This window comes from Pocillopora verrucosa, chromosome 4 (genome assembly GCF_036669915.1).
Source record: "Pocillopora verrucosa isolate sample1 chromosome 4, ASM3666991v2, whole genome shotgun sequence".
In the NCBI taxonomy this organism is placed as follows: Eukaryota; Metazoa; Cnidaria; class Anthozoa; order Scleractinia; family Pocilloporidae; genus Pocillopora; species Pocillopora verrucosa.
Genome location: NC_089315.1, coordinates 7,745,644 through 7,773,254, shown reverse-complemented (window position 1 = coordinate 7,773,254; position 27,611 = coordinate 7,745,644). Strand labels below are relative to the sequence as shown.

At 37.6% G+C, this 27,611-nt stretch overlaps 4 protein-coding genes across 4 annotated transcripts; 1 reads left to right on the top strand and 3 right to left on the bottom strand.

Moving 5' to 3' along the window:
* Positions 1-890: 890 nt before the first annotated feature.
* LOC131787586 (acidic skeletal organic matrix protein) lies at positions 891-6,287 on the bottom strand. Its single transcript, XM_059104669.2, has 4 exons — positions 6,153-6,287; positions 3,381-3,883; positions 2,827-3,075; positions 891-2,244 (listed from the first exon to the last, which is right to left on the bottom strand). Exons 1-4 carry the CDS (start codon positions 6,190-6,192, stop codon positions 2,005-2,007), a joined length of 1,032 nt encoding a protein of 343 aa, XP_058960652.1. The 5' UTR covers positions 6,193-6,287; the 3' UTR covers positions 891-2,004.
* A 1,977-nt stretch (positions 6,288-8,264) lies between these two features.
* On the bottom strand, positions 8,265-12,962 carry LOC131787588 (acidic skeletal organic matrix protein). The gene is made up of 4 exons (XM_059104671.2): positions 12,825-12,962; positions 10,589-11,109; positions 9,723-9,965; positions 8,265-9,377 (listed from the first exon to the last, which is right to left on the bottom strand). Exons 1-4 carry the CDS (start codon positions 12,862-12,864, stop codon positions 9,102-9,104), a joined length of 1,080 nt encoding a protein of 359 aa, XP_058960654.2. The 5' UTR covers positions 12,865-12,962; the 3' UTR covers positions 8,265-9,101.
* A 2,269-nt stretch (positions 12,963-15,231) lies between these two features.
* Positions 15,232-19,121, top strand: LOC131787591 (skeletal aspartic acid-rich protein 1-like). Its single transcript, XM_059104675.2, has 4 exons — positions 15,232-15,365; positions 16,196-16,659; positions 17,430-17,756; positions 18,718-19,121. The coding sequence occupies exons 1-4, from the start codon at positions 15,317-15,319 to the stop codon at positions 18,949-18,951; spliced, it is 1,074 nt and encodes a 357-aa protein (XP_058960658.2). The 5' UTR covers positions 15,232-15,316; the 3' UTR covers positions 18,952-19,121.
* Positions 19,122-25,112: 5,991 nt separating this feature from the next.
* LOC131787587 (histamine H2 receptor-like) lies at positions 25,113-27,293 on the bottom strand. The gene has a single exon (XM_059104670.2). The coding sequence runs from the start codon at positions 26,822-26,824 to the stop codon at positions 25,919-25,921; it is 906 nt and encodes a 301-aa protein (XP_058960653.2). The 5' UTR covers positions 26,825-27,293; the 3' UTR covers positions 25,113-25,918.
* Positions 27,294-27,611: the final 318 nt, after the last annotated feature.

The window sequence follows — 27,611 nt, the reverse complement described above, 5'->3', positions numbered from 1 at the left end:
TTTATCAAACAAGTTACACGCTTTTTTGAAAAGCATTGTGATTGAATGGCCTGTGTGGTTGTTTATAGCTCCTCCAAGACAAATTGGTTTTCTCGGATCTGACTGCTTGAAAGCGAGATTTCGGTCCGTGTCTCTCAATCGTTTAATCGTCTAAGAGAGACAAAGCAAAGCGGTTCTGGGACGGAAGGGATAAATGCAATCTAGAAAGCAGAGGCCATTTCTTTATTTGCGGCTACTTTGAAAAAAAAAGTTAAATTGAGTGCAATGCCTTAGCATGCCCACTTCATTACGGTAGTTTCCTTTTTAAATAAAAAAAGACAACAACAACAACTTTGTCGGCGATATGTTTTGGATAATTTTTACTTCTTTGCGATATAAACTCTCAAATATAGTCGATGGGGGAAGTCGAGGGCCTAATAATTCTCAGTGGGGATAACGCTATGCGACGGATAAATCTCTCTCAGCCCTGGATAAATCGCTACCCAGTGGATTAAAAAACGTATTTCCGTCTTAATATCTAACGCCCGATAGGGATTTATCAAGTGAATAACGTTATCCACTCCTAGAATCTGTGATTAGGTTAGCAATTCGCGCCACTCTCTCAATCTGTGACTGGGTTAGCAAACTCGCACCACTCTCTCAAGTGAAAACCGGCAATTAAGACTTGGTCGCCCGCGTTTTCCCGCGATTAGGAAGTTTAGTTGATTTCACTTCGAGTTCTCATCGGTTTTGAAAGGTATTTTCCTTTCTTCCGATTAGTCAATGTGACTTCTTCTATTTTGATTTAGGAAAACAATCTTAGCAAAGAACACAACTGCTCAGGAGCTGAACGGGGGGTGAAGGAAACTTCGGTTGGCTTTCGGCCGCCGGACAGGAATGCCGAACAAGAAATTTTTTACCAAAAAATGTTTATTAAAAGACTATTGCGAACAAATATTCTGATATTTTAGCATTCTACTCAATACACAGCTTTTTCAAGTGAATACAATTGTTGCAACGCTGTAAAGATTTTCAATGCACCTAAAAATTATTGGTCGCCTGCAACCAGAACTTTATTTGATACCTTATCCGTTTCAGCAAAAAGTAATTTATATGTACTCTAGATTAAACTAAATTGCAGAAATAAAAGAGTTTATTTCATGCTTACCCGAAATAAACAATCAATAACCTTCCCCCTAAAATAGGATGGGAGACTTTAAGCGTTGGAGAGCAACCTTTATTGAGAGTGAACAACTAATTAGTTTTCAACTTTCAGCAAGCGTCAATTAGGCTGCTTTTGCATGAAAAAGTTTGAATGAAAAACGAATTCATCTTACTCGCTCAAAAATTAACAGATGTCCAGCGGTTAGCTGGACATCTGTTAATTTTCGTAATTCAGTCAAACAAGTACAATGTGGTAATATTACAAAATTCTCAAAAAACTCGACACGCTATCTCAAGGGGTACTCTTAAGTTTTTGAGCTGAAGACAGCTTGCTTGCTTATAAGCTAGCCTAAGGCGTAAATATCTGGCTGTTAGAGAATTTTCAAATATCACTTTTTATTGTAATAAAAAGTCTGAATATTACCCATGCTCGTGCATTTTAATCTGAGCTGCAGAGTGCATATTGAGCATTTCTTATAGATGTGAATTGGAATTCCTAGAAAATCATATTAAAACAATTGATCGTGTAGTGTGATCCTCCGGGTAAGGGTAGTCTGGAAAAGTACGGTCGACAGATGAACGCTACCAAGGTCTCTCAGCCAAGATTCAAAACATTCGACTGACCACAACCTCCTCACATAACTCTGATGATGGCTTCCAACTATATTTTTGAAACATCTGTCTCTCCCACCGAAAACGGCCATTTTTTAAGAACTATCTGGAGCGGCATGAGTGCGCTTACCGATCGACTGTTATTATCAGGTTTAAATCATTTTCTTTACAATGAAGCAAATAAAGCAAATTTATTAAAATATTACTACCAGCGTCCACAGCCTCCCACAGTTTTTTCCTCACTTGTAATTAGTGAGCCACAAGCTTACACAGCAACAAAACAATAGAGAAGAAAAGAGGAGATTCTACAGCACTGTGCCTTGCTCCTGATTTGCTGATTTTCATTGTGCCAACATTGACGCTGGGATCGATTAGTATCGTGTTGTTGAACCTAGGGACGCGGAACACGAACCTTTTCACCATTCCGTTACGCTCGAACTTTGGAAAGCCTGGTGGAAATAGAACGTATTCGTTGTTTCCTGTTAAAGCCTGTGAGGGAGAGAGGTAAATGTATAGTATGTTAGCACCCTGTACCGATTGACATATGTATACAAACTTAAAATGACGATGGCCATGATAAAGACGAACCAGCCACCAGTCATTTTATTGTTACCCGCGTTAATGATATTTTTATTTAATAGCATAAAAATATTTATCCATTTTCACATCTTTTTTCCTTTTTGATGTCGACCTTTTCCTCTAGTTAATGGCGTGCATCGAATCACAAAGGGCTAATCATGAAAGGATAGCATTAGAACTGTTTCCTGGAAAATCAAGGATTCAATTGATGCGATTTTTCAGGAATGCAGATTTTTTTTGCACCCTGTGAGTAAGACTTTTAATCTTTCAGTAAATAGATAGCTTGCTCGGAAATCTCTTCTTTCGCCATCATAAGAATCCTGAGAGGTAACCAATATGTTTACTGACAATTGCTGTAACGTTGGGACCCTATGCCCCTTTTAAGGAATCTTAGTTCCGCTTTTCGCTGGTGAACCGTACACATCGTTTTTCGCCCTCCTTTGACACGCCACTTCACCCCTCCCCACGCGAGATCAGCCAAGAGACACTCACCCCTTTATTGAGCACCATTTCTGAGTTTCCACCCATGTTGAATATTTTAGGACAGTCGTCTTTATCATTGGGATCATCAGGAACACAAATGTCTTCTCCTGGTAGCTCATCGTCATCCACTTCTTCGGGTTCCTCTGCCACGCTTCTGATGCTCATTCCGACATCAAGGAACTGACCTATTTCGTTTGCACCAGTAGTATCATTTCTGCACACATCAGAGTTCATGCCGCAGAACTGCCAGTCACTAACCTTAAGAAAGGGGAAAGAGAAAAGGATTAAGACTCAATAAACGTGTAATCTAAAGACTTCCACGACCACTACCCTGTTGGAATCGAATCGTAACAAAGCATGTTTTTGATCAAGAGAGAAATTAAATCGTGGTGCAGACCCTTAGGGGGGTCAGGTAAATCTTATCATGACTCAACCAATATCCTCTGACACCCCTCCTCTCCGGCGATAAATATCGATCGATGAACAAAATAGAGTACATCAGATCTGCTCTCACAAATAAAAGCTCTCTGACCTGTGTACAAAAGGAAATCGATGCAACTTACTTTGATATTAAATTTGAAAGTTCCACTTCGAACATTAAATGACTCGTTTCCAAATTTGATTTTTCCTGACTTCAGAAATAGTACCACCTGAATTTCTAGGTTTGCTTGAGGACCAGCCAGGGAAACAGACAAGTTGATACGTTTGACAGGGAGTCCTTGATAAGTTGTAGAGTTATCCAACGACGAGAAGGTGAACTTTTGAATTTGAGTTACCAAGGAGGTCAATGCATGTTTCTTTTGTGTGGGACCGGTAAGACCGACCACATTTCCATTCGAATCTTTTTCTTCCATAGAGTCAACTTGAAATGTTAGCATCTCATCGTCGTCGTCGAAGTCCTCTTCCTCCAATTCCTCATCATCATCATCCTTGTCAAAATGAACTGCCTTTATTTTTCCTGTGTTGCCTTCTATTCTGACTGAAGTGTCATATCCCCGAATTGTAACAGTGTTGGCATTTGTATCGATGTCATCTTCGTCAGCCAAGCACGTTACAAGGAGAACGGCTGTCAAAGAAAAAGGCCAAGAGAGAATAAGTGTAATTTAAAAGGAAAATTTTCTGCTTTAAATTAACCCTTTGACCCATAAGAGTGACTAGCTTGTAATTTCTCCCCACAATTTCATCCTTGAATCACACATGAAGAAAACGAGAATAAAGAAAATAATCACCAAATAAAGAAGCTCTTGATTGTTAAACAAATTCTCCTTTTCAGCACTATAAGAAATGCATGGAGAACAGTAGGGAGAACATGCATAATGATGTTAAGGTAAAAAAGGTCAAGAATCGGACCCAGACTCTCAACAACTGGCACTGACTGAAACTTAACCAAGTTTGTGTTCTATCGGACGACTGGCTTTAAACCATTTCTGCTGAGACTAAAACAAACTCTTATAGTCGTTTTTACCATTATTTAAATCAAGAATAACCGTTTCCAAGAAGATGTAATCGTTAGTTGAGCAGAAAAGTTCACGTTCTGACTTGATCTTTCAAAATCAAAAGTACTTCGGAGGAGTCATCTGATCGTCTATAAATGAAACCTTGCATACATTAATTTACCGAGCAGCTCAAAGTTTAAAAATATTCGTTTCAACCACAGTTGAAAAGTCGAATCCTCGAGGCATTCATGTTATCGTCTTTTTATTAGAGAACACCTGGCTAGACACATAAATCCTTTGATCTAAGATGTAAATGATTCAAGATATTCTAGAATCAATATGATTTATGTAAATAGTTAAACGAGAAATTCGTATTGTTGCTTACTGAAGTGAGATTAGGATGAGTTTTTAATCCCAATATCCAAGTGAGGTTCAGAATTGCTCTATTGATTTGTGACATTAGTCCAAATCTCATATTACCTTCCGTTATGTTATTCATTAGCAGATTGGAAGAAAAGTATTTTAAAACAATGCCCGTTCGTGTTTGTTTAGGAGCGTTGAGTTAGTCTAACTTGGCACCTTATTGTTTGAAAAGAAATCTATAACCATATCTATTGCAATTATATAGCAGCAATGAATTCGTCTTAAAATATATATGGTAGCTGCATGTTTTCGATCAAACCAACATAGCAATATAACAAAGAGTGGATGAGCCTGCTAAAATGAAAAACGCTTTAGCAAATCAGCCAAAGAGCACGAAATCATACCATTGCCATTGGTTTACAGGCAAGCTGTCTCAGAGAGTAATTTGTATCACCTGGATGCTTTGGCTCTCTTCACAGTCCATGAAAAAGTTCATACGCATGAGCTGCAATGAATTTTGAACGTGCCTATCTCGGTATTAGGTTGTCGGCCTGTCGACTTTGGAAGAGTGTCACCTGGGTACTAATCTCTCCTCATAGAATGCTATCATTTTTTGTCAGCATGCTCGCGTTTGTCACAAAAAGACTACACATCGACCGTTTCTGTTATATTGTAAAACGTGTGAAAGTTTTTCTTTCGCGGAGTAGTCCTTACATCGATATTACTTCACAGGAAAATTAGACTGGAAGTCTCCTGTTGAAGAGGTTTATAATGGTTCGCCGTATGAGTAGGTCATAAAGATGTCATTCATTTTTTTAAGGTTGAAAATGAAATTATCTATTCACCTCTAATGTATTGAACCATTAAGCAAATTTCCATTTGTAATTAAATACACTTAAAGAAGCTTTCTCACGCGCATCAATTTCAAATCCAGAACTCTTGAAATTAGCTTTTAACAACAGAGCTACCTTAAGTGGAAAATTGAAAATTCACTGCTTCGACTAATTAACCTCTTTAAGTATAGCTTTGGCTTCAAAATATTTTTATATTGCTTTTATAGCGTTCAATATAGTGGCCTCTCTTTGAACGATGTTGGTTTTTCTTTTTCCTGAGTATGTTTTGAAAAAAACTGTATGTTAAATTTAAACATGTTTCATGAGCTGAAGCAAACTAAAATTTCAAATGAACGCCATAAGAAGACTATCGCGCTTTGTTTCGTAACAGCGCCATATCGATTGGAACGAATGAAAATTGAAGACTTGGACATTATTGCCTAGAATTATAATGGAGATAAATATATTTTTTGCTTAAATGATGAGAGGTAAAGATAATAAAACGAAAATACATGTAGATTTAAAATTAACGAAGTTTCCTCGCTGCTCGATTAGAATTAAATAAAAAATTAATCAGCGCAAGTTAATCAGTCGGTTAGTCACAAATCATTAATTCTCATAACAATGTAATTTCCTTAACAAAGGGGGAAAATTAAAGCTATTTTCCGGTCTAATTTTACGATTTTTAGTAGATATAACTCACCAAAACAGACGAACAGCAAGGAGAAACGAGAGGAAATCATGTCAGATTTCAGTGCTCGACTGTCAGGACTACAACAACCTCTTTCCTCGACGAGGAAAGAAAATTATGAAAACTTTTATTACAAGCGCATTAATATAGCAACTGATTGGAAACTAATTATCCCCTCGGGCTCTGACGTTTCAATTGGCAGTAACTTGTATTGATCGATATACCGTTGCATTAATATTACACCGGTTGTTGCCAAACATACATTTAAAAAACCCTGAAAAAGAGCTTACTTCAAGCGCGAACAGGTTTTAAGCGGTGTTCAGCTTCCCCCATCTCCACCTCTTCCTAATCTTCGATAAAATTTGTAAGAAAGATTTCAAACCCTTTACTGTATATTAAGATTGCAAGTATTTTGGGATAATGACTTGTTTAGCCAAATAAAGGTCGTTGTTAGGGCAATATTTCTGTTGTTTACGCGATGTAAAACTTTGGAAACACATTAACAAAGAAAAACGCCTTACGATCTGATGTACGTTGTGCAGTCTGAGGCGGCTCAGACACGCAATAGAACTTTCACAAGACTATTAAAAGTGCAAGACTGAAAGAACTAAGAAATCTCAGACAACACAGTAGATTTTTGCTACCAGGTAGAAAGCAAAGCTACATCATTCCGCACTGTAGAGTTAAATTTCTTAAAGCGCGTGACGAGGTATGAGGATTTTACACAATTTAAAGGTAGCTTAAATAGGGTATTTTAATACGCGCGACGCACGAGGAATCTATTAAACTCAAACCCTTAACGGTTCATTGTTTACCGAAAACCACCATTGTGCAAGTCACGTGACGATAATTAGAGTGGCAAAGACAGGAATCACTGAAATGGTTGAAGAGTTTCCTGTTTACACACAATTTATATCATTAAGTTTTCGTCTCTTTTTGTAACTTCTCTCTTTTCCTTTGTAACGTGTGGAGTTCTCACCCTTTAACAGTCCCAAGATATCATCTGAAGTTTCCCCCTTCTAATAGCTTTTATTTTTAAAATAAATCCGTGGATAGAGAATTTGTGTGTTAATCAACTCTGGGATTTACGTGTTTGAATGATTTTAGGCTTGCTCACCAAACTCGAAACTGTTGATGAACATCAAAAGTTTTCGTCCATTTCCTTCCAATGAAAAACAAAATCCGCAAGTGATGTTGATTTTGCTACTAACAAAGAGAAATATTTCTTTATAAATTTTTGAGTTTATTAGGATCGCACTGCTCGGGCCACGAAATAAAAGAAACTCTTCTCAATGCTCAAAACGCGAAGAAACTTTTTCACCAATCTTGATGTTTGCTGAGGACTGAAATGAATTTGCCGACAAAATCCGGACTTGTCTAGACGTCTGTGGGAAAGAATGTTTCTAGAAAACACCATAATCCGGTTTCATATAAGATATTTCACCTTTTATAAAACATGACCATTGATCAGAAAATTTTATCATGTCTATTTTAAGGTTGATATGAATCTCATTATTTTCTCACGGCACGATGTTGTTTGCTTCAAATAACGGTCGTTAAATACTTGTTACTCTTTCAGTATCATTTACTTATGGCAACCAGGTAAAACAAAACTAAAGAAACGAGGATGAGCCTGTTTATTTATCTGCTTCTTCAAACTAATGGCTTATTGAATCGTGTAATCTTTCTGTAACCAGGAAATCGCTGTTCACGGTATTAGTTGACAAAAAAAAATTGGGAGAGAAGAATCTCGACTTTTATTTAATCTGTTAGATGAGTCTAGGAAGTGGGCGATGAACGGGAATCGGTCTTGAAACTTTCTGTTGAGTGAGAAGATCGAAATCATAGACAGAGTTCCGAAATTTGAAATGCAGTTTTGTCAACCGTCCCGAAGCTCGAGAGAAATGAAAATATATCTTTCAGCACTCAGAATAATTGCTCCCTATTTTCTCAATCAACCCCTGGACAGCAGCTCGAAAGCAATGTATCGCATTCAGTTTATAGAAGAAAAAAAAAAAAAGATTGTAACGTTCGGAAAATCAAACTACTGTTTCCCTGCCACGAAATCTTTCTAACGGTCTTTCGGAATTATAGACTCAAACAATATTTCTGCGGGTGCTAAAATGTGATCGTTTTATTGGATATTTTACTTTCAACATATGCTAATTGCATGTTACGTCTATTTTAAACTTCCTACGTCATTTCTTGTCTCTCACAAATGTATATTTATCTTTTAGTTCACACAGAGGGTATGGCAAAATATATTACGCTTTCACTATCGGTTTCTAATAGCAACCATGCATATCAAAGATAAGGATGTTTAGTTTTCAGGAAGTTTACCACTAATAGCTTTCTCATTATCGTAAACTTATATTTCTTTTAGCAACTGAGATAAGGTACTTGATCGTTATCTGTTCCAGCAAATGAATAGGCAAATAGGAACTGAGAGGATTTTTTATCAAAGTTACCAGTTTAGCTTTTCATTTCATCAAACCGGGAAATGAGTTTTTAGATATGACCTTTGTTTAACGAAAAACATTTGAAATAAACATTTCTTTCCTCTCAGTGCCTTTGAGAAGACTCTTAGAGAAATAAAAGCTTTATGTTATTAACTTAGGTATCCAGGGACAACAGAGTTGTATTGTATTGTTTTCACCGTAATGAGAACCTCTATGGTATGTTTTGGAGACCGATTTAGTGACCAGAAAACCCCTTTTGAAATAAGAATATAAAAAAAACAACAACAACAGACTCAAAAGAACGACTACTAACTATGGTAGAAACTTGTAACTCGTTTTTTTTCTCAGGTAAGGATAGTAATGTAAAACCATGGCCACTGGATAAAAATTGTATTCTACCAGAAGGGTGTTCTTTTTATTATCAGTTTCAGTTGTTTATGATTGCTACGGAAAGGCAACAAACTACTATAAATGAACCTTGCAAAAGAGTCTGCTAAACCAATTAATAAAAGCAACACAGAGACGCAAACATACTAAGCAACAAAAGATAGGAAACGAAATGCAGTGATTGGCCAGCGTTGTGCCCTCCTCCACCAGGCTTGTTCGTTGGATTAGTAACCGCAGGGATGTAAGAACCAACATTGACACTAGGATCGATGAGGACTGTGTCGTTGAACCGTGGGATGCGGAAAGTGAATTTCTTCACTAGTCCTCCTATGTTCTCAAACTTTGGGTAACCTGTGGGAAATGCCACGTAGTCGTTGTTACCCGTAACCACCTGCGGGAAAATCCGAAAAAATAAATACAATTTAATTATTTCAGGAATTGTCAATAAGATATTTCAAGAGGAAGGTCAGAGCAACCGCATCAGCTTTTTCTTTCACAGCAATAAACGAGCCACCAAATACGAATACGTTTCCAATACTTATGGAGGCGGGGAGGGCTGAAAACGCGTTTGACTGACTTGTGAGCTCATCTGATAAATTGTGGGAATAGCTGGAGCCAATCAGGGTATAGAAGAGTCTTTCTGAGGGTAACAACAAATTAAATTTAGCCGGACAAGCAACCCCGAATTTCGACCCCAGGAACGCATTTCACGTCTAGTCATTCGAAAGACACTCACCCCTCTATTGAGCACCATGGTCGAGTTTCCACCCATGTTGAATATTTTAGGGCAGTCGTCTTTCTCGTCGGGATCATCGTTAACGCAAATTTCGGCGGATTCGTTTTCAGATTCTTCTATCTCTTCAGGTTCTTCTGCCTGACTTCTAATGCTGAGTGCAAGATCAAGGTACTGGCCAGTTTCATTCTGGTTGTTCTTAGTACAAATGTCAGAATTTCCGCCGCAGAACTTCCAGTCACTAACCTGTCATGGAATTAGTAAAGCTCGTTTGCATGCAAAAGTTGAGATGCTAACTAGCTAGCTTTGATAGATTCACTTCAGTTCCTGAGAGGTTTATGGGATTTGGTGGCGTTTTTCAAATTCGCTTGAGTAAAAATTATCGATACTACAAAGAAATTTCCAACCGAGTCAGGTCGAGCGTAATTCTAGATTGCACTGGTTTTGCTTAGCTTCGCTCTGTGATTGGTCAGGAAAACTTACGCCATCCTCTCAACCAATCACAGGCCTCACGATCTAATCGCGATTCGGTCACTCGCGTTTTCCCGCGCTTCTGGCGGTTTGCTTGTTTTTTTTTTGCGTTTTCCTTGATTCCATGAGACATTTTCCTTCGTTCTGATTGGCTTTTTTTATTGTTTTGGTTTGGCTTTATTGAACTCTAAGCCGGGAGAACTCTCCACCCTGGGTATTTAAGTGTCACTGTACCTCAGCAAATTTAAGTGATCTCACCCCATCTCTGGCCTAGCTGAACATAAAAGAGCGTTAGAAGTGTTCTGCGCTCCGAAACCCACTTTAATGTGGTATTGCGAGCGTAACCCACACAGATGAAAATTATGCCTTATCATAGCCATACTAAATACCAAACGTACCTTGATGTTGAATTTGAAGGTTCCACTTTTCACTGAAAATGTCTCGTTTCCAAACGTGACGTTTCCATCCCTCAAAAACAGCATCACTTGCAGATCAACGCTGGCGTTGGGACCAGTGAGGTGCACAGACAGGTTGACATTTTTGACAGGGATTCCTTGATAAGTTGACGAGTTGTCCAACTGTGTGAAGGTATACTTTTCAATCTGAGATACCAAGGAGCTCACTCCATGTTTTTTCTTTGATGGCCCCGTCAGACCGACCGGGTTCCCAGCCGAGTCTATTTCCTGCAGTGAGTCAATTTGAAAAGTCAAAACACCTTCATTGTCGTCACTAAAATCTTCCATTTCGCCTTCATCTTCATCGTCATCTTCGTCATCGTCATCCTTCTCATGATGAACTGCCCTTATTGTTCCTGTATTGCCTTCTATTCTGACCGACGTATCATTTCCACGAATTGTAACGGTGTTGGCAGCCATGTCTACGTCATCTTCGTCAGCCAAGGATGTCGCAAGGAGGACAGCTGTAAACAATTCGGCAAGTGAATCAGGTAAATAACTCTTTTGACCAAGTTGGAAATAGTAGTGACTGCAGCTTAGCAGTATTTTTTGTTTGTTTGTTTGTTTGTTTGTTTGTTTGTTTTTTTGTCGTTGTATTCAAAATCTGCCGATTGGGTCCAATTCTTAACCGCGTTACCAGGAGCTCGTGAAACAAAGAGACGCAAACACAAGTCTGCTAAGCTATGTGACTAATTTTCTGGAAGCCGTTTTCAAGACGCCAAGAGATTGTGTACAGGAACGGGGATAATTGTGAAGGCATTGATATGAAAATTATTTCAGTTTTTAACCTTGAGAAAATGAAACACCTTTTACAAAAAAAGTTTTCACGGTTCTTTAATAGTCATTATAAAGTTAACTAAGGTTTTCCGAATATCGGGATGAACTAGTGACTGAAGATGTAAATGTTTATGTTCCTGGGGTAAAGCATGTTGAGGTCGAGTTTATAAGCTGGTTTACGACATGGAACAAAAAATTATATTGGCCTCGAAGAGACTCAGCAGCATTCCATGAAAACATTTCTTTCAAAACGATATACACACTTGGATACACCATCGAATATCATAATTGGTCTAAGATGAGAGTTAATCGTTTGACAAAATTAGTGAGCGTTCACGCTAAAAAAATTCAATTCATTGCACATTCAATGCTTACAATAAACAGAACAGTTCTGTGCTGTCAAACGTACAAACCAACTTTGCAATATAGCTCAAGGTGAACTGTCATGGCTGCCATGGACGGAGTAAATCATCCTGCTTAACCATCTTATTGTCATGAATAAATTCCCAAAATACTTCACTTATTCAACTGATGCTGAAAAAATGGCATGCGCTTTGTATAGTTTTCGTCGTTCGTCTCAACAAATAAATAACATCCGCCAACTTATGTCAGAAGCACATGGATTTATATTTTAAAATTTTAGGATTTTTTTTCCTTTTTCAATCGTTCTATCTAAGTTTCAGGGAAAAGCAGATAATGTATACTAGGATTTGTTCCTGTCACCCAATCAACAAACGAGCAGAATCCACATAAATTTTGATAGGTTAAACAATATTCCTTTTTTTTGTTATGACACCGTTAACCCATTCTGCTTTTCTCCCAAAGGGAGAGACAGAGGCGGGAAAGGTTTCGAATGAAAAACGGTCTCCTGAGTTTTCCGAACTACTCTTTTAAGGCTAATCAAAGGGTTTCCGTAAAGGTTTAAAAACCGATCGAGTGATGGTGTTTCAAAGCTGCTTGAATTACTGAATTAATGGAACTGCCGAATTTCATTTTTTTTTTAATGTATAATAACGCTTGTAAAGTCAACGAAAAATTTGCACTCGATAGTTTATATCGCTGGCAGATTTTAAACCGACGAGATCCAAAAACGGAGAAAGAGGCACGATAAATGACATGTACATATTGACTGAGTGGAAAGGCTGGACTGGAAACTATTTGACTTGAAGTCATGGCGAACTGACTGAGCGCCGCGACGTCCTTGCGTTATGACCGAGAGCTAAATATTTTCCCGTACGGCCCGACCTAACACATTCAATAAACATTTTAATAAATGACCATCGTTCTACCCAGTTTTGGCTCGCAGCTCCCCGTGCCGCTGCGCGACTTCATTTTTTCATGAAGAAGGGAAATTAATCGTTTCATCCTACTTTCGTCCAGCATGTTAGTTGAAACTACTTACCAAAACAGACGAATAACAAGGAGAAGCGTGAACGAAACATCTTGGCTCTCAACACACGATTGCAGCAAATTCTTTCGTCACCGCGCACAGAGAGAGATATAAAAAAGAAACTACAACTTCACCTGTATTTATTTGGAAACTGCATGAATCTTGTGACGTTTCAATTGGTAATATTCGTGTTTGAGTGCCGTTTGCATCATCAATATATTTGCTGCTCCTTTCAAAATGTCGTGAACATTTGAGTACCACATTCTCATTCGACCGTAACCGATCAAAAAAAAGAGTTTTAGGAGGAGCGTGTAACTGCTCACATCACAACATTAATTTGTTATCATCTTTTCTTAATCCTCTCTCTTCTCTTCAGTGGGTGATGAAATTGCGTGTAGATAATTAAAATCGTTTATTTCTGGTTTCGATTGTTTTGGCCCAGAGACTATTTGAACAAAGGGAAGTGATTGTTGAAGCAATATTGTTGTTGATGGAATGTATAATTTTGGAAACTTTCACTTGAGAAAATTTGCACGGACAGTCTGCCATAGCCACAATGTCTACAATCCTTTTTGTGTACCAAGAAAAAGTTGCTATTTTGATAATCTGCCTCTATTATCCAATTTTATAAAAGCACAAAGGCTTTTAACATGAAGCCTGAATTATGGGTCGACTTATATCAGACATTGTTTGAACTTTCAGCTTTCAAGGTTGCGTGATACACCTGCTATGACCCTGAAGCCACTTCTGGCGAATGAAAATGAAATCGCTATGAAGGAAAAACAATGAAAAGCGTTCCCTTTTCGTTTTTGCGAAACAAGTTACATTTTCACGGACACGAAAGGTGTCTACAAACAAAGATACTATCAAGAAATTTTCAAAATTCGCGTCTCTAACTACTATCTACTATAGAGGCTACTATGTAGACCCACAGAGCTTTATCAGAATATGCACGGAAGTGCAATTTTTACTCAAATTTTGAGACCAAGAAGGCAATATGTACGCATAAAAGATCGAAATTCATGGCCACCCTAAAAAAACCATCTTAAGCGTGAGATCCCATCTCTCCCGAACCTGTATAATATAACAAATATAAATATAAAGGCTTTTTGTATAATGCAGAATTTAGTCACGCAATGATTCCTCATTAAACCGTGATGTGGAGAAAAAAGGATTAGGCAAACTTTCTAATGATATTTCAATATTTGTTATATTTAAGTAAATAAAAATTGCGTGCAAGAACCAACCCAGAATAACATCATTGCGCGGGGTATTGTCTCAAGGTTTCTTCCTAGAACGATAATCCAAGGGCTTAGCCTTCGAAACATCATTTCTGTGCACACTTAAAAGACACTTTGCGGTTTGTTATAAATGATTTGAATGTACTTAATCATTTTATAACGCTCTTGCGACCCGGTTCGATGCCGACAAACTCCGCCTCCAACAACGAAATAACAAAGTCACCATGTAGAGGACTGAGAAAAAGTAAAAGTAGAGAAATTAAGATAAATTGAAACAGTAAAATGATAGCCTCTAGAAGTCACTGATTGTTATGGGACCGTTGCTTCTTGTAATAATTGATAAATGTCACGAAAAAAATGAGGCATTTTTTTGCATGTTTATTTTCTGTGTACTTAGATGCTGCAACGTGAAGATTCCTCGATTCCCAACGCATTATCCTTGTTGAAGTAGATAAAAGCTGAGATCATTCAGAATAATGCCGGAAACTTTTGACAGTCTCGATTCTGATATTAATAATGACAAGTTCGCGGCCAAATGAAAAATCATCACACCTTAACAACCCTTTCGATCAAAAACAGACCACAACAAAATACAATATATTTGAGTCCATGTCAATTAAAAATATCTAGGGTGATAACTTTATTGCAAAGAAAAAAAGGCGGTTGTCATTGGCAACGCGACAGTAAGTCGGGGTGCTGTAATGTTTTTTTACGACAAACATGAAAAAGAAAACTTCATCAGAAAATTAAATAAATTAAAAGAAGAAGCGAGAATTGATAACGACGGACAACAAATCGTGCAGTAGGGGTCCAAAGTGCGTGTTTCATTTATTCATTCATCCATTCATTAATTTTTTTTTATTCCTCGATTTTATTTCTTACTTTGTTATTGTAATGCTGATCTAACGTTAGTATTTGTAACAGCAAAATAGTTAATTGTAAATCAAAAGTACGCAAAGCTTTTACTTAGCTCTTGAAACGTTAGACTAGTTTAATATTAAAAGTGATCTTCTCTTACAGCAAACATTTTGATAGAAATAAAAATGTTGTGAAAAAACAGAGGTAAATAAATAAAGAAGTAATGCCGCGTCTTTGGACTTCCCTCAGGCCAGGGCGCTCTTGCTAATAATCCTCAGTTGAGACTGGGAATGATTTTGACGAAAACTACGTCAACTTACGGCCAAACACGGCCATTTTCCATAACTGGCGCCATCGCTGAAATTTTAAAACAGATAATCTGCCAATATCATCTAATTTTCTTTAATGATGACAGGCGTGTTACTCGTAGCAGTTTTCTTTTGTTTGTTACTGGGTAAGTGAATTTTGCTTTCAAACACATTCAATGATTACACACGCTCTACGTTTGCTGTAAATTGAAACCAGATGCAGAATTCAAATTTTCTACTGTTCTGAGTTGTTTGTTTTCAGACTTTTCTTCCTTATGAGGAAGCAGAAATGAAAGATTTCCTCTCATTATCTAAGCAAATCAAGCGAAAAATGGCTGCTTTCTCTAGTAAAGGTCTTAAACTGTATTAAATTGAGAGAATTTGTCGTCATGCAAGCGTTGCATTCGCAATTCGAATTTATCTAACGGTTAAAACAGGTTCATTTGGAACTATTTTTGACGCCTGGAATCTATATTTTTGAAGCTCCTGACGACAGAAGGCTATAAGTAATTCGCGGTGCTGAATATGCCAAATTCTCGTAACTCTTCAACCGCTACCACTTCAAGCTAATGTAATATTTGTTTATTTCCAGGTCAATGCACTCAGTGATCACTTGCTATGGAAGTCTAGATTTATTTATGCTTCACATAATACCCGTTGTGGCATTTATCAAAATTGGATGAAAGAATGTGAAGTTCCATTCCATTTTTTATTATCATACAGAAAATTTAGTAAATTGATTCGTTGGCCTATTCTTTCTTGCTGAACTCGGCTTCGCGGTTATACCTTTTAACGAAAACATAAACTCACTGATATTTCAAGTTTCTGTCAACTCTAGAATCTTGTCATTTTTCATTGAATAAAATTGAGGATGTAACTTAGTTTGTCAGGTGTAGTTCAATTTTATCTTTCCATTTCAAGTCTGATATTGTTTTGATTGTTGTTTTGATAAAGTTGTTTGTTTGTTTTCACACAGGTGCAAACCCTGAGGCCGGTCATGCCGATGAAGGTCACACCGCAGATGGCATGGAGGTGGGTTCAGGTGGCGTGTTTTGTAAAGCTGTTGCCCGTTCAGGGAAAATCATGTGTGCTCGTCCTCAGAAAGGGAAAATACAAGATTATAGCGAGAAAAACGTCGATCGCATCGTCATTGAGTTCGACAGTTTGCAAGAGAAGAACAGTGGTGGTAACATGGTTGGAAAAGCCGGGCGGAAAGGACATCAATTTGACTCGTTTGCTGGTCAAGACTTTAATTTTGCCGGCTTGAAAGATGTAACGTATCAAGGGCTTCATGCAAAAAATTTCAATTTCTCTTCTTCTCTACCCGGGCCGAATGCAACCTTTACGGTTTTGGCGTACATGTTTGAAGATTTTGGAAACATCACGTTCGGGAACGAGACTTCAGAGATGAGGAAGGGCATGCTCAAGTTTAACATTCAGGTATGGCTAATAGTATGAAGATTAGGATCAGAGAATTGTACTCGACTGAAAACATGAAATTTTGTCGAAGGTTACACCAAGACATTTTTACTATGCTCAATCGATAATTCAAAACAAAAGCTTTAAGGGCGCCTCATCCTCCCCCTCCCCTCACCCCTCTCCCTCACACCAACTTCCCATTCCTACCACCAACAGGTAAGACTTGCCAAGAATATAAGGCTTATTTATACCACGAAATTTTCCTGGATCAAATTCTTAAGTGCAAGAAAGGAAAGCAGGCTCACTGTTGATAGCACTCAGGCTACGGAATTTATTTCTTGTTGATCTGTAACGCCGAGGGAATTTTTAAGAAGCTTAGTCATTTATATGTTTTAGATCACGGTCTGGTTTTATTCGCTGACAAATCAACACAAATTCTTGTACATAATATCCAGCTGGCTCCTGTTCTTCCCTTAATTTCCCTAGTCTTCTGCAGATTTACTAGCTACAATGTTTGCTTAAAATTTCTAAAATCCACCATGGTGCAATCCCTTCACTTACCAACACGTAGAAGTCTACCAATGGTTTTTCCCAAGAGTCACCGCCTTTCAAACGGAAAGGGTTATTTAAGTGTTTTTCTGGGAGACTTCAGCCGTTCCAACCTTGGTTTTCTCCAAGAGAGCACGACGTCCGTTGGTGCTTAGCGCCCTCGTCGAAAGAATTAGCACGATTTGCATTACACGGACGGAGATGTGCGAAGAACTTCAGCATTAACTATCTCTTCTTTTCAGATTGAAAACTGGAAATTTTGCTCCAATTCAAGTGATGACTGCGAGAGTGCTGATCGAGGAGAATTTATAGATGTCACTTTAGTCATCAAAAGTAGAGGAAAACCAAAGTTTCGTTCCGAAGAAGAAAAAGAAAAGCTATTAAAAAAAGCTCGCGCCGGACGACACGGTGGACATGGAGGAGGAGAGGGACATAACCATAACGGTGGAGATGGACAAGAAAAAGGTTCACAGGAATACCATCCCAGGTGCTTCAAAAGGGGGAAGTACAACAAATGTCCCAAAGAGTTTGATATCGGAGGGGGATCAGACATGATGCTCAGCTCACAGGTAAAACATTATAAGTTCACGGGCGAAATGCACTAAATTTCTCTGTGAAGAAAAAAAAACATAAACTAGCCAAGAAAACCATTTTAAAATGTCAGATGGGCTATCAGTTTACTGATAAGTCTTGGTCTTGGAACATACGCCCACGACCTCCTTTACCTCGATGTATCTATGAATTAAGTGAACAAAGAACAGCTGTTCTTTGAAGCAGTCTCCTAGCCTGAGAGAAGTTACTCAAGATTAAGGCTACATGTCGATTCTATTAATCCTTTGGATGTGATCATTATGGTTAGCACCAGACCACTTATAACCAAGTTTACATGCTTCCAATGGTACTTAGGATAGGAAGTGTTTGGCTAATAAGCTTATATTATGAGTCCTGGTGTTGCTTATTTTGTATAATTTTATACATAGAAAATACTCCTGATTAACTTTTTACTTACCTCTTAACATATATATATATATATCAGTAATCATATATTCCAGCTCTTACTCAAAACACGAAGTACTCCAATTATATTTGTCAATTCATGTAATTATTTGTCATAAGGTGAGAAGGGGTGCATTTAGATTTTTGTTGTACACAATTGGCACAGAGATGTCCCATTATTTTCCCTTGACTTAAATTAAAACATGGGGTGACGGTTTTCGGAATTACATCCTCTATCCCTGGGGGATGTTGAGTCTCGACTCGGTGTCATGTCATGCTAATACTGTAGTGTCTTAAATACATAAACACAGTATAAATTCTGAGTTACAACACACACATGGCTAGAACGCAACTTTGTACACAATTCCGAGTCACGTGATAATCGCACTAGTCCCAGGACTCTACAATTGCAATATTGGCAGAGTGTAGAGGGCGTGTCAGGCGTGTCTTTCCCCTCGGCCCCCTAGAGGCAAGAGGTGCAAAACACAGGAATACCACTGATGATAATCACCTGGCCTGCTATATTTGTTGCAGGTGATGGTGGACGATGTTGTGATGGATATGCCTGGAAATGGTGAATATCCTAAGTATAAGGAACTCGGAAACAAACAAAAATTTATCTTCCGATTTCCGAAGGCTGCTAGCAAGATTTTATACGATCCAGGCCTTGAGGTCGGAGCGCAGTCTAGTAATGAGAACAAATTAGAGGCTGGAAAAGTTAACGTTCTGATGTTCGTTACTTTCCTAGCTTACCTTTTCACTTTTTGAGGATAAAAACCTGGCGCTTTGGGTTCGGATGCATAGATAATTACTTAAAATGCTTTTTGAATGCGTATCCAGTAAGAAAATGACTTCGTCTAAAGGGTTTAAGTTTTATTTGTTCATTTGTATGGTTTGCTCGTCCTTCTTTTAACGCCATGTCCACATTAAAGTGCTGAATTACGCGAACATCTTTATCAAGACTATTTTTATCCTTTATTAGTACTGAATCATCCGTAACTTGAATTTCCGATTTGTTGGCGAGCGCAGGGAGTCATGTGATGTTATACCAATAAGTTAAGAATATACCGCATATCTTACTTTAAAATTTGAAGTTAGATTCAAGACGGCAGGGGTGGTGGGGGCGCTTACTTGAATAAGCTTTCCCGAATCCAGGCCATAGTGATAGGTGTGACAAAAAGAGCGTCGTTGAACCGCTCTATTTGGTAATTATTTTGTCTTCTATCATTCGATCTACAGCTGGTCTTAAAAGCAGTGTTTTTTTTTTCACGCTGAACAACCGCTTAAGGTGAGGCCTGGCTATTTTTTCCAGTCCTGTTAGTTGTCCTTGAAGATGGCAGCCCTACCGGAAGCTTCTCAGATATCTCAAATGAAGAATTCACAGAAAAACAGGTTAGGCTTATCAAATAGTCAGTTAGGCTTATCATCCGCGAGAGGGCTGGATCGAGGGAGCCTTTCAATCAGTCCAGAATTCGATGAATATCCCTCTTGAGGAGCTGCTGGGAGCAGACTTTTGACAATTTCGGACTGCTAGTAAGACGAACGAAGTTGTTCGTGAAGACATATAAATCTAAATACGTCGAAAATCTTATTCCGATTAGAAACATATTTCAACGCCCAATTTCTGGTACTATTCCTCCGATAATGTAACATTTTTTTAATGTAAACACGTACTAGCAACTTGCTAGGCCATAAATGAAACTCATGGGATGATGTTTTCATCTCACTATTTTGTGTATCATAATATCTTCTTCTACCTTTTCGTCTTATTATCTTGTTTTTAAAGCCAGGAAAAGTTTCGGTTAACCCAACTCCACAAGGCTGATTCTTAAGTATGATTACGCATATTATACCGATACAAAACTTTTATCTAGCCTCAGCGAATTAACTAGCGGTTATTTGCCCAAGGCGAAGTCAATATTACTCGACAGTCTCCCAGTCGAGTTGGCAGGGGTAACTCGACAGTCTTTGCTCATCCGAAAGAGGGAAGTCTCTCAGAGAATTATCTTGATATTTTTAAAGCAACTGTAATTTCTTTCGTTTCCTTTGTTTCTTTTCTAAAACTCAATTCCCAGAAAAAAAAATTGTCTTCCGGACGAATAAATACTTAAATGCCTTACGGAGTTTTAATTAAGCACTTTTGTGTGCTTGACGCCATAAAATTTAATTTAGACTAGAGTCGGTGAGTCCAAAAAAAAGTGTTATTCACCATATGCTTCAAATTATAAGAAATGCGTCGAGATATTTCCATATGATTTAAATAAAAATAAAATACTAAACGTTCACACAAATTTCAATTTGAAACTAAATGTTTTCCGACATTAAGTATAAAAAAATATCATTGAAATAAAATTCTTTTATCGTAGTCGTCTAAAGTACGTTGCTCTGCGATTGAAACTTTTGTTTGATCTGTTCGGCTTATTTAAGCGTCTACAAAATTCATCCGTTTTAATAAAATTTTGCACAGTTCTCTCGGCAGAATCTTAGCTCTCTATCTTGGTGTATCTGCGAGTATATGAGATGATAGATGAAATTCACATTAAACTGAAACGGAAGAACGCCCTTTCTGAAATGCGTTGTTTGGAACGTTAGAGTTTCGTAGGTGGTAATAAATTATTAACATAGAAAGCACCTTAGATTAAAGCTGTAAACATCCTAAAATTGGCTTTTGCTAAAAGCTTTTTCTAATTTTCAGAATTTAGCATATTACGCCACCCCTTCTTTCATCTGTAACTAGAATTTTCTCTAATTTATTTTTCCACCTGCTAGGTCTTGCTCGCCCAAAAAGAGACCAGCCGGTGACAAGTTTTCAGTTGTATACGAGTTTTTGTCCTATATCAGCTCTATTTAATTTACTACAGCTTATCCTGACAATTACATCGTAGTTTTGCAGAGGTCAAGAACAGCCGTGAGGCTTGGCGATTAAGCGATTGCTTAGTTTGATAACAGCTATTCACGTTATCTCCTTCGGTTCAATGAGGAATGGAATTTAGAAATTAAAGACATCGTTCAAAGCAAAAATTACACTGTCACTGATAAAAATCTTATCGTGTTTTCTCAGTTGCTGCTCCTGTTGCTTTTTTGCCTTTGTATTTTTAGTATGTTGTTGTTTCTTTAATAAGACTTAAGTTGAGGATCTTTTCCAATTTTCAAAACAAAACCACTTCCAGTGCTTTTAAAACTGATTCATCCGGCTGATATGAACGGAGAAATTCACAGGTACTCAAACATGTCACACGATACTTCATCTTTTCGACAGCGCAGCATAACTACCTTGCTTTCCTTGTTTCATATGTCACATTAATTTCTGCCTTTGGTCATTTTGAGATAGACAACCTAGATCATTCATAGCTAAGGCTAAAACTATGCGCTGGGGAATATATTTATTTATAGTTGACTAGTGGAGGGAAGTGGCAAAAACCTCAGGCTGAACTTCGAATGCCCCGCTTTTCTGGAGTAAGCACTTCGTTTGCCTGCAACGTAAGAGGGAAGGTTCCTTACTCTCTTTTTTTTTTTTTTTACTCTGGGTTGTGGTTCTAACGAGTATCACCAGTGTCGATCCCCAGACCAGTTATTCTTGCATTAAGCGCTCTTTAAAAAATGATTTTAACATTACGGTTTTCAATTAAGAGAGCAAATTTCGAATTGGTCGTAAGGTTTGTTTCACCGCACTACGCCAGTTCACTCTACATGCGATATGAAAATAATCTACAATTGAAGATAATTTGATGACGAAAATAAGTTTCATGGTAATTTAAACGACTTTTCACTTTTCCGTTTCACAATCGTTTTCTAATTCCTGAATAAATGTTTATATTCTATATTCTGTGCTGTGTGATACTACTGTAACAGTTTTAAGATCTGGAAATCTCTTATCCTTTTTTTTTTTATTATTATTCATGCGGCTTAATCGGAGACTCCACAAAATGGAATGAGTACGCTGAATGACTTATTCATCATTCGATAAAGCGCTTCCTAAATTGAAGTGAAATTCTTATACTTAACGATAGTGTTATCAGGCTTATAGCAACCACATCAATCACATCCAATGTGAACACACCTTGCCCGAACAGGTCGTCTGATAAACACACTAATCCGAGTTTTATCAGGCGGATGTTTTTCGTTATGCTTTAAGAGTTCCATTCTTTACTTTTAAATCTTATTTCTATGAGGGGGTGATTTATGCAATTAACTCTGGTTTTGCCATTTAATCTTCCATATCCGGATGGCCCATGATTTGCCTTCATTAAGTATTCACTTTTTTTTTTTTTTCAGCCAAAGCTTTAGGATTAAATTATATCTGAAATTACGGTAATTTGTCAAAGTCAGAGTTCCTAGACAATTCTTTTCATCTAAATCTTAATTCGAAGTGTGGGTGATCCATGCAATTAACTTTGCTTTTAGCTCCTAATCTTCCATATTCGAATAGCTTTTGACCCGTCTTCATATCATTTCAACGGTAGGAATGTACTACAGGGATTTTATCTTTCACATTAATCTTTTATATTTTCAAAATTAAATTACTTTGAAATTAAGATCAATTCATAAATGCCAGAAATCTCAAAGGAAATCTAAACTCTAAGAACTTTCTTCATCCGAGAAAAGTTAGCAATTATGAGATTACAATATTTCCTTAGTTTATGGCGTTAAAACATTTTCTCTGCAGTAAACGGATCGAGTATTCTCGAGGCGTTTTACAAACGGCTTTTGGGGAAAACGGACAATTATGATTCCTAAATTATCATACTACACCGTTTACAAAATAATTACCGAGTTTCTCCTTCTGTTTCTTAATACTCTTTTTTTTTCAGAAAATTCATAAAAAAATTTTAATGTCTGACAGCGTTATCAGTATGGCATAGTCTGTTCATGACCTTATATAGAAGTAGTTCGTGTTTAAAAGGTCGCATCCTACTCGCTTTAATTTTTGCTTACTGTGAGACAATGTTGAATTTTGGTGAGTGATGTTGACATGTTTGTCCACTTGATACCGTCGTTTAGTTTATTATTCTGGTATCTTCATGAACGTTTTGCTATCCTGTCAACATGATACTAACTAGCGAGAAGCTGAGAGCATTTTATGGGCGACAAGACGAATTGCCCCCCCTCCTTAAATCGTTTTTCCAGATTTTTGTTTCGCATGAATTTGTAAGAAAAGCAGAAATGCCGAACGTTTTAAGATATTTTTGTCAAAGTTTTGAAATCATAGATTAACCCAGGAAGATATTAATGACAGAAGTGCCAAAGTCGCTTTTTCATAGACCAGCACATTTCAAGATCCTTCCATTAGTCATCATAATGAATTGGAAACTTTCCTCCCCATATCAGACACACTCCATCTTAATTGCAACTGGATTGTTTACATTCCGAACAAAAAACGGCTGCCGCTAGTCACACAGCACTTTTGCGTTTTTTGTTTATCTTTTCAGTCCACAAAAATAATTTGTCTTTCTGCATAACACCGGTACCAAGAGAACGAAAATGTAAACCTTTTACAGAAAACCACAACAGTTGTCGGGGAGGTATTGGAACACCCTCGCAGAAGTCGAGAATCTTCATGGAAATCCCTAACGATTAATTAAAATTCTTTTCTTTGATAAGTGTGAGTTATTTTCTCTCTGGTGGCTTTTTTGGCAATTTCTATCTTGAATAATGGTAAATATATTTAATTCAATCTTTATGTAATTAGTACGCTTTCATACAGAATAAGCCGGCCATATGGAAATCCGTATTTTAATGGTTATGGAACCTCTACATCCCGCATTTGAATTCTACGAGGGAACAATTGCATTTTGTAGCTTGGAAAAGGCTTTTTTTTCCTTTTTAGAACGTGGCACATTTAATTTTCAGACATACTTTTTGTTTTTGTTCAAAGAATATCAAACTTGACTTGCATTTGAGATGGCGCACCCTGATTTCAACGAGTTCGTTTCAACCTAAAGTTAATTTGATTTCCTTCCAAAAGGCATCGTTTATACTCAAAGACAAGCAGGTGGGATTTTGCATCTCTGGTCAAAAGGAATATCCATAGTTTTTATTTACTTTGTTCTACGGAGATAAAAAAATGAAAAATAGCTTTCGCAATCATATTGACACAAAGTCCCCTAAAGGTCAAATGTCGACATGACAAAAAAATATAAAGCGACTTTTCGCGGTGTCGCCTGTTAACCTCTTGCGATCTGCCAAGATATGCCAAATTGTGATATCTTTTCAATATGGTAAATCTGCAATCGAAAGACATGTATTCCGGCGTACTGCCAAATGTTTGCTCAACTAAAATCTCTTTAGCTATTGTCAGTTGACAATACTATATCTGACAAATTAAAAGTGATTCTTCTTCGAAAATAAAATATCATATATTCATGACAACATTTATTTTCTTGAGCCCCAAATCATCAACATGAGTTCGAAGACACGTATTCTTAGAAGCCGTTTTTTTCCTACTGGTAAAGGGCCTTTCACACTGGTTAAAATTTCAATTTTCAAGTCGTTTGATTGCAGGTCGTCCATATGCATTTCAAGTGACAAATTGGGTCAACAACATGTCAAAATTTGAGTCTCTAGAAAAGTATTTCTTACAGTAATTTCTAAAGAAGGTTTTTTTCATTGTCAGGTACGTATCTTTTTTTTTTTTTAGACTATTCAATATTTTGGTCTTCGACAAGAAATCATTAATTCATAAACAGGCGTTGTAACTTGTCTGGGAAACCGCCAAAAAATTTAACGCAGGATGATATGGGCAGATTCTCGGTTAAATTCATTTCCCAAAGAAATTGTGAAATGAAATATGGATCCAGTCAACGGCTTTTCAGCTGCATCTCAAGAAGCATTCTCATTAAAATTATTCGCTTTTGGCGGAAAGAAGTCATACAGTAAACCTGACATGAAGACAATACATAATTTTTATTTTCTGACATCTTTTATACAAAAAAATCCACCCAACATTAATCACGTTAACATTTCAATGTGTAGAGATAATTAAGCAATTGAGGCCTCCTTTGCATAAAGAGCTGAAAAATCCCAGTTAATCTCGCAATCATGGCAAATCCTTGCCAATCATTTATTAAAGTCGACCGTAATGATTTCAAAGCATTGTCTCGCTGTTCATGAGCAAATACTTCGCTTTTGTTTGTTTGCAAGAATACACAATACCACCTTTCTCCAACTCAGTTTATTTCATGAACATGCTGTATTGATTTTTGTATTAAAAAGCAAGCTTTTAAGTCGGCGGTTCTTTTGTAGTTTAGCTACAGTTGACATTACAGATTTTAATATTCTAGCGAATTTTTTACCAAAATGTCAGTTCAAAGGCTATTTAACAGGCTTTTTAAATACTCTTTACAAAAATGAAAAGCTATCTAGGATTTCGCAATTGTATTTCTTGTTTTAGAGAAATCGTGCCAATATGTAGGCTTCTAACTGTATTTTCCTTATGATTATATAAAACACGAATGATTTCAAAGTAAATCACAATTCATATTGAGTTTTAAATTCATTTCATAAAAGCTTTATAGGGAATCAAGGTGTCACCAGCCCAGTCAAAAACTGTAACACAAATATTTCAATTTTTCTCTTTTCTGCAAAGAAAAAAACAAGACTTTTTAAAGATTTATGCCACCCTGGTCGCAAAAAACCAAACGAGATATTAATATCAAGTCGTAGTAACATATCAAATTCGAAAGGAAAAAACAGCAGGACAATTAGTAATCTAAAAGCAAAACCGCCAATATTTCGTTCAGTTTAGTGATGTGCCTGAAATAGCCTCCTCAGAAATATGTCGACCGAAAGAAACCGTGCGGCATCGGAAAAGACGCAGAAACGCGTTCCTGAAGTCGCGCTTGAAAAACGCATACACCGCGGCGTTCAACAGCGACCCTGCTGTCATGGTGTACCACGAAACTGTCCAGAGTACAGGTGGAATGATATCGTCTCTTTGTAAAGCATCCGCGGCGGTCATGAAGAACACAGGCATCCAGCTTATAACGAAGATACCTGCTATCATAGCGAAAACTCTAGCCACGCGCCCCTCGCCAGTGACTCGTTTACCTTCGCGAGCAGTCTGTTGTTGATTATCGTAAGTTGCAAGTTTTGCAAGGTTCTTTACCTGTCGCGCGACTTCACGGAAGATTTTGATGTAGGCGAACAGGATGAAAATGTAAGGAACTACAACACCGCCTACAATGAAGAACAGATAGACTTTTTCTGCAGTTGTACCTTTCTCGTTGCCCCAGATCAACGGTAGAAGGCTCAATGGAATGGGTAAAATCCAGGCCGTGAGCAAGATTTTGGCAAAATGTCTAGTCATCGTGTAAGAATATCGCAGCGAGTTCATAACGGCTAAATAGCGGTCCAGCGTTACCGCAAACAAATTGGTAACGTTCGCGAAAAGAATAAGCGACACCAGATATCCATTGGCAGGGTTGGATTGGTCCGCTATGTTCACTGGAATTAACACAGCACCAAAGAGGATATCTGAAAGGGCCAAAGACACTATAAAACCGTTTGTGAAAGTTCGCAATTTGCGGAAGCGATACACCAGAAAGCAGACCAGGAGATTTTCCAATGTAATTAAAACGCCAAGGATACCCAAAGGTATTGCTTCGCTGAGCGGTTTTGTCGTCGATTCTGTTTGATTAGCCATTTTTTACACGGATAATCAATTCAAAGGTCCGCGTTGGCCACAGTACGTCCCGATGTGATCGCAAATTTCAATTACCTTGTGAAAGCCGAGTCGTGGTGGGGTTCCCCCTAAAGCAATTCAATAACTTGTTTCTTCGTTCAAATTCAGAATTTCACGATGTCCTGCGCGCCTTGTATTGTCTCGTTTTTCTTTGTACTCTCACTTTTAAACACACAATTCTAACCAGGTGTTTATCGTTCAATATTCGACAAGCATCCGTGGTGAGTCTGTTGAACGGAGCTCACAGCCGTGAAGAGCTCTATCGATGACTCGGAATCCCCTTTTAAGCTCTGCACGGTTCTAATTCTGCCAATCGGAATTCTTCTATGGGAAAACAAAGGCTTGCATGAGTGGAGTCACACTAAGGTGTCTTTGTCCTTGAATTAGCAACTCAGTTGGGCTGGCTTGCTTTATCTACGATTAATGACCGATAACCTCTCTACCAAAATGCGAGTTATGTCCAACCAACACAAGAGGATAAATATAAATAGCTTAGTTTCCTTTTTCGCGGTAATTGAAAAACCATTTTACTGGTTCAATTGACAGGTAAACAAAACATAATGATCCATCAAAACTTTTAGCGAACCACAACATAGTTTGAAGCTTGCGTGTTACTCAGAAAAAGTAACATGCACGCAAGACTTGTCGAGCAAAATACAAATCTGACTGAAATGATGTAATTTTTCCACCTGGACTAAAAGACTATAGTGCTTGCTTTTGCCACACGGAATATTCTGAAACGTTATTT